Source organism: Polyodon spathula, chromosome 12, assembly GCF_017654505.1.
Source record: "Polyodon spathula isolate WHYD16114869_AA chromosome 12, ASM1765450v1, whole genome shotgun sequence".
NCBI classification, from domain to species: Eukaryota; Metazoa; Chordata; class Actinopteri; order Acipenseriformes; family Polyodontidae; genus Polyodon; species Polyodon spathula.
This window is the reverse complement of record NC_054545.1, coordinates 642,187-649,946: the sequence shown is the minus strand read 5'-3', so window position 1 is coordinate 649,946 and position 7,760 is coordinate 642,187. Positions and strand designations below refer to the sequence as shown.

Sequence of the window (7,760 nt, the reverse complement as noted above, 5' to 3'; positions counted from 1 at the left end):
TGACACTGACTGTAAATTGTTCAAATAATAAAAAAATATATAAATAAATACATTGAATAGCTGTTGAAAGACTACCAGTGCTCTGAGCGAGTTAAACAAAGAAAAACAGCACATGGTCGTAAATATATTTGACAATAGCCAACGTTCTATAAATGTCTCGTTAAGGTCAGTACGGTTTGTGTATTATTTTACTGTCTGTAAGGGTGTATACATTATAATAATACACAGGCTAATAATACTGGAATACAAAGAAATAAAATAGCTGCTATGCTTTTTTATTGAAATATTTCTGTATTTATTGTTTTGGATAACACAATGTTACATTGACGCGACTGGGTCTAATAGCTATGCGTTTTAGCATCCTGCTGCTTGAAATCGCTTTTCTGTGTACGCTTTCTCGCACTTTGAACATAATGTTCTGCATAGCAGAGAATCTTTGTATGCTGTAGGTGACTCGTCATAAAACCACACAGACAGTTTCCTCTCAATGATATCCTGTAAAATACGCTTCCGGAATTACGCATTCACCTTGAATATAGTCGTCTTTTAATCTTTTTAAACGATCAAGTACAGCCTTTAACCCAGGTGTAATTAAAACTGCAGTACTGTACTTCAAATCCTGTTCTGTGCCGCGCATGCGTTCAGGAGGTTGAGGCGCTGGACAGCTCCCCGCTGAACTCAGAGAGGTTTTAGACGCACGGGGGAAACAGCTCGTCTGTTGAAGACTCAGCAGCAAGAGCTCTAACAAAAACAAGGAGCCCGCGGGGAAGAGAGGGGGTCGCATTTGGTGGGAGCATTAAACTAATAAACGAAAATGTCAAACATCTGTTGCAGGACAGAAGATGAAACCAACACTTTGATGGAGTGAAAATACTTTGAAACACTACATCGAAACAAGAAGAACTCCCAGCACAGCACAGGTACTGCTTTTTCTTAAATGAGATACAAATACAAAAAGCGAGGCTTAAATAGCTAAGAAGCGACGAATTACGGCCTGAAGCGAACTCCGGTATAATGTATACGAGGACACAACACTAACTAGACTTCAGGAACAGTGACGTGGAGTCCGGATGTGAAATTATTAAAAATATGTACCAGATCATTTTTCTGCCATTGATTTGACTGCCCGTCCAGTTTCTAAGTGTGTATTGTCATTGGAAGTCAATAACTTTAGAGCAGCGACTTGCCCTAACCCTGGAGACAATGGACAGGCTTGGCAGAACCGTTTTCTTTACCTTACTTGTTTGATAGGTCCGCCAGATCACATAACTAAGAAGGGATTTAAACCAGCTGTCACTTAATACGCATCTTCTTGCAGGATTATGCAGTGCTAACGTAAGAATCGGGATGAGTTTCTGTGGCCCCTGCTCGTTGATCGCCGCCTGTCTTTTATTCTCCCTCGCAGCCCGGATCACCGACGGTAAGATTGCAATTCCAATCGTCACTGCTACAGATACGATCGGGAGACGTGCAGGAAAAGAAAGTAGTCTTCAGCACACAGACTTGTGTGTGTGTGGCGCTACAGAATAGGTAGGGCAATATTGGTTGGTTACTGTAGCGTGCAATAGTGAGACACTGTTAATGCTACACAACAGCAGCTTTGGTCAGTTGTCTGATTATAATAACTGTTTTATAACACGTGTTGTTATTGTAACTTTTTGGAAATATTGTTTTAATTTTATATATCAATAAACCTTTTATGAATGAAAAATGTGAACTACACATTTGCTTATAAACCTATACTTGTGTCATACGTTTTATTATTATTATTTATTATTATTATTATTATTATTATTATTATTATTATTATTATTATTATTATTATTATTATTATTATTATTATTGTTGTTGTTGTTGTTGTTGTTAGTAGCAGTAGTAGCAGTATTATTATTATTATTATTATTATTATTATTATTATTATTATTATTATTATTATTATTTGTTGTTGTTGTTATTATTAGTAGTATTATTATTATTATTATTATTATTATTATTATTATTATTATTATTGTTGTTGTTGTTGTTGTTGTTGTTGTTGTTAGTAGCAGTAGTAGCAGTATTATTATTATTATTATTATTATTATTATTATTATTATTATTATTATTATTATTATTAGTATTAGTAGTAGTAGTAGTATTATTAGTATTATTATTATTATATTATTATTATTATTATTGTTATTATTGTTGTTGTTGTTGTTGTTGTTGTTGTTGTTAGTAGCATTATTATTATTATTATTATTATTATTATTATTATTATTATTATTATTATTATTAGTAGTAGTAGTAGTAGTAGTAGTAGTAGTATTCTGATGGCATTACTATTTCAGGTGCTGAATGTACTCCTAATTGCAACCCCATGAACGGAGTCTGCGAGGAGGCTGGTGAATGCAGGTATTGTACACGGTTCTAGATTAACTGTGAGTCACAGTTGCTCATCTGTGTAACAATTTCATTCCATATGTGCTTCCAATGGCACACAGCAAAGTGCGAGTGAAATAGAAAAGCATACAAGTCCAGCCATTGCGTTGTATTTTACTATTGTGTGATAATTGTACTGAAGTCAGCATGACAAAAATTGGTATGATATGTAAAAAGAAAGCTTCTTCATACCCATGCGAATAATTCATTATTCCCCCCCGTGTGCCTATTCTTTCCTACCTCCCTTGTATTTGTCTTCAGTAATGAAGATTGAGATTCCTGCGGCATACAGTAGCTTGCAGGTACAGAGTCCCAATGGACGGGCTAGACCTGCAGGCAATACATCTTACCAGAAAAGCTTGGGAAATTGGGTGTCAGAATGAAACATTTTTTCAGTATGGACCTAGTGGGGGGGGGAGGTGAAACAGCATAATAAGAGTTTACATTGAAAACACACAACCAAACGCCCCCCCACACACACACACGCATGCACGCACTCACACACACACACACACGCACACGCACACAAGCACACACACACGCACGCACGCACACACATGCACACACACACACAAGCACACACACACGCATGCACGCACTCACACACACACACACACACACACACACACACACACACACACACACACACTCACACACACACACACACACACACACACACACTATACTGGGTTTGACTTGTATTCACAGACCCCACAGTGCACACACTGTACTGGGTTTGACTTGTATTCACACACCCCACAGTGCACACACTGTACTGGGTTCGACTTGTATTCACACACCCCACAGTGCACACACTGTACTGGGTTTGACTTGTATTCACACACCCCACAGTGCACACACTGTACTGGGTTTGACTTGTATTCACACACCCCACAGTGCACACACTGTACTGGGTTTGACTTGTATTCACAGACCCCACAGTGCACACATTGTACTGGGTTTGACTTGTATTCACAGACCCCACAGTGCACACATTGTACTGGGTTTGACTTGTATTCACAGACCCCACAGTGCACACATTGTACTGGGTTTGACTTGTATTCACAGACCCCACAGTGCACACATTGTACTGGGTTTGACTTGTATTCACAGACCCCACAGTGCACACATTGTACTGGGTTTGACTTGTATTCACAGACCACACAGTGCACACATTGTACTGGGTTTGACTTGTATTCACAGACCCCACAGTGCACACACTGGGTTTGACTTGTATTCACAGACCCCACAGTGCACACATTGTACTGGGTTTGACTTGTATTCACAGACCACACAGTGCACACATTGTACTGGGTTTGACTTGTATTCACAGACCCCACAGTGCACACATTGTACTGGGTTTGACTTGTATTCACAGACCCCACAGTGCACACATTGTACTGGGTTTGACTTGTATTCACAGACCCCACAGTGCACACACTGTACTGGGTTTGACTTGTATTCACAGACCCCACAGTGCACACATTGTACTGGGTTTGACTTGTATTCACAGACCCCACAGTGCACACATTGTACTGGGTTTGACTTGTATTCACAGACCCCACAGTGCACACATTGTACTGGGTTTGACTTGTATTCACAGACCCCACAGTGCACACATTGTACTGGGTTTGACTTGTATTCACAGACCCCACAGTGCACACATTGTACTGGGTTTGACTTGTATTCACAGACCCCACAGTGCACACATTGTACTGGGTTTGACTTGTATTCACAGACCCCACAGTGCACACATTGTACTGGGTTTGACTTGTATTCACAGACCCCACAGTGCACACATTGTACTGGGTTTGACTTGTATTCACAGACCCCACAGTGCACACATTGTACTGGGTTTGACTTGTATTCACAGACCCCACAGTGCACACATTGTACTGGGTTTGACTTGTATTCACAGACCCCACAGTGCACACATTGTACTGGGTTTGACTTGTATTCACAGACCCCACAGTGCACACATTGTACTGGGTTTGACTTGTATTCACAGACCCCACAGTGCACACATTGTACTGGGTTTGACTTGTATTCACAGACCCCACAGTGCACACATTGTACTGGGTTTGACTTGTATTCACAGACCCCACAGTGCACACATTGTACTGGGTTTGACTTGTATTCACAGACCCCACAGTGCACACATTGTACTGGGTTTGACTTGTATTCACAGACCCCACAGTGCACACATTGTACTGGGTTTGACTTGTATTCACAGACCCCACAGTGCACACATTGTACTGGGTTTGACTTGTATTCACAGACCCCACAGTGCACACACTGTACTGGGTTTGACTTGTATTCACAGACCCCACAGTGCACACACTGTACTGGGTTTGACTTGTATTCACAGACCCCACAGTGCACACATTGTACTGGGTTTGACTTGTATTCACAGACCCCACAGTGCACACATTGTACTGGGTTTGACTTGTATTCACAGACCCCACAGTGCACACACACTGTACTGGGTTTGACTTGTATTCACAGACCCCACAGTGCACACATTGTACTGGGTTTGACTTGTATTCACAGACCCCACAGTGCACACATTGTACTGGGTTTGACTTGTATTCACAGACCCCACAGTGCACACATTGTACTGGGTTTGACTTGTATTCACAGACCCCACAGTGCACACATTGTACTGGGTTTGACTTGTATTCACAGACCACACAGTGCACACATTGTACTGGGTTTGACTTGTATTCACAGACCCCACAGTGCACACATTGTACTGGGTTTGACTTGTATTCACAGACCCCACAGTGCACACATTGTACTGGGTTTGATTTGTATTCACAGACCCCACAGTGCGTGTTTCACTTGCTGTGTATTTGCTGTTAACCCTGATTGCTGCTTTGTCGTTCTCAGATGTAACCCTGGCTGGCAGGGCCCGCGGTGTGAGCAGTGTGCTCCTTCCCCTGGCTGTCTCCACGGCTCCTGTATTACACCGTGGCAGTGCATTTGTGACCCGGGATGGGTGGGAAGTCACTGTAACATAGGTAACTGAGATCAAGCATTGCAGTTTCTAACTAGAAAATTTAAAAAATGAATGTTCCATTGAACTAGCTTTTCAATATTGTTTATAGCAAATATCACAAAAAAGCTTTTAAAGCCTGTTAGTATGTTATTATTATAATAATAATATATTTTATTATATTAATTATAATAATAATATAATTAATTATTATTAATCTTATAAATAAAAAGTATAATTATTTAATTTATAAAGTATGCTATGATGATAATTCATGTATAGGGGACTGGCGGATGAGGATGTAAATGGTTGGATACAAAGCCCTGTTCTAACAACTCTACATGTATAGAGACTGGCGATGGTGGTTACATCTGTATCTGTGCACAGGGATATACAGGGAGAGATTGCCATGTGAAGACTGGACCCTGCTACACCAATGGGTAAACGCTATGTGTGATAGAAATCGCTATTCATGTAGCATCTTCATAACTCTGTACTTGTTGCTTTCCATCAGGAACAGCTACCAAACAGGAGCACCTGGGAGTCATGCAATAATGTCTATGTGTAGGCAAGAATAGAGGGAGTTATCTCATTTGCTAACAAAAGTGTTCTAACCTGTGCAAATATGTCACCATGTCATCCAATACACACTTGAACAATACAGTCATTTCTGCTATACACTGATAATGGTGCTCTGTTGTGTGGTTTGATTGGCCTAAAGGAAGGCATGTAAAACTCCCAAACTACCAAATGCTAGCTCATCACAATGAACCCCCTTTCTCCTATTCCATTCCCAGCTCTGCTTGCCAGAATGAACCCCCTTTCTCTTTTTCCATTCCCAGCTCTGCTTGCCAGAATGAACCCCTTTCTCTTTTTCCATTCCCAGCTCTGCTTGCCAGAATGAACCCCTTTCTCTTTTTCCATTCCCAGCTCTCCTTGCCAGAATGAACCCCTTTCTCTTTTTCCATTCCCAGCTCTGCTTGCCAGAATGAACCCCTTTCTCTTTTTCCATTCCCAGCTCTCCTTGCCAGAATGGTGGATCCTGCATTGATGCCCATGGATCTGCCCCACACTCTTCCTGTTTGTGCCCCTCGGGTTTTACTGGAGATTTCTGTGAGCTAGATGTAGATGGCTGTGAGTCTGAACAGTGTATGAATGGTGGAAGGTGTGTGGACCACAGCTCGGACCACGGTTGTGCTTGTCCTGAGGGCTTTGTTGGCAAGACCTGCAATGAAAACGTGATCCCCTGCCTGAGCCGTCCATGTGAGAATGGAGCGACATGCAATGGACGCCCGGACGGGGGATTTCAGTGCACCTGCAAGCCAGGATTCTTTGGGAAAACCTGCAGCTCCCATAAAGTGAAGCCCCCCAGTCATGCCCAGCACTCCAGCCTGCCCTCGCATGTCTTTCACAAGATGATGCACCACAAGGACCGAGAGGTGCTGAAGGTCACAGTGAAGGAAGCGCTGCACAGCTCCGGCTCCCTGCTCAGTAAGAGCCAGCTGGTGTGTTTCATTGTGCTTGGCTTGCTCACCTGCCTTGTGGTCCTTGGCACGACTGGCATCGTTTTCTTCTCCAAATGGGAGACTTGGATGGCCAACACCAAGTACAGCCAGCTGGTGAAAAAGCAGAGGAATCACTTCTTAAAGGCAAACAACGGCGAAGAGCATTCTGTCAACATCATCATGCCTGAGAAAATCAAACTGAGCAACTACGTAAAAAATTACACCTCCATCTGAGCTGCGCCGCTGCCCATTCCTCAAAGAAGTGTGCGTCATGACGTGTAAAATATCTTCAGAGCTCCGCGGAGTACCATATTCCAGGCAGGAAGACTTTTTGCTGTGCAGTTTTATTTAATAATAGATTTCATTACTTCAGTTCAGCCTCAAAATGGAGCCATACTGTTTACACAGTTAAATGCCATGATATCAAGCAAGGTTAGAATAGTATCTCAAACTGCAGATATGTTTTTAAAGAATATCTCATTGTAATAATGTGTCCTTCATGGTCAGGGAAGGAGGTGACAGGAGCAACTCACTCTGATCTTACCATTCAGTCTCATGGCTCATGGAAACTGATGGATTCACCTCCACAGGGGTCTTTCCACTCATGTGACCTGATCTGGATTCATCAGGGTCTTACATCAGTACCAAGGCAAGTGAATGAAGGCTCAGTCGAACGTGGAACAGGATTCTCTCGGTTTTCAGTGTTTGTGTATTTTGTCAGACAGCTGTTATGAATATTCATTCATAGTATGGTGCTTTAATGAGTATTTCTATCTCTTGTTTTCATATACACTGTGCCAAATGAAAGTGTAATATCCGAACCAAACTCTCTAACTGAC

General features: G+C 41.8%; 1 protein-coding gene across 1 annotated transcript in view; it reads left to right on the top strand.

Annotated features, from left to right (window-relative positions):
* Positions 1–227: 227 nt before the first annotated feature.
* The window catches only part of LOC121324283 (protein delta homolog 1-like), a 7,811-nt gene continuing 278 nt past the window's right edge, over positions 228–7,760 (top strand). The window contains exons 1-6 of the mRNA XM_041265995.1: positions 228–920; positions 1,319–1,420; positions 2,331–2,394; positions 5,311–5,441; positions 5,715–5,856; positions 6,435–7,760. The exon at positions 6,435–7,760 is cut by the window's right edge and continues 278 nt beyond it. Of these exons, the coding sequence (XP_041121929.1) occupies positions 1,348–1,420; positions 2,331–2,394; positions 5,311–5,441; positions 5,715–5,856; positions 6,435–7,155 (1,131 nt within the window). The 5' untranslated portion in view covers positions 228–920; positions 1,319–1,347 and the 3' untranslated portion in view covers positions 7,156–7,760. The remainder of the gene's footprint in view (positions 921–1,318; positions 1,421–2,330; positions 2,395–5,310; positions 5,442–5,714; positions 5,857–6,434) is intronic.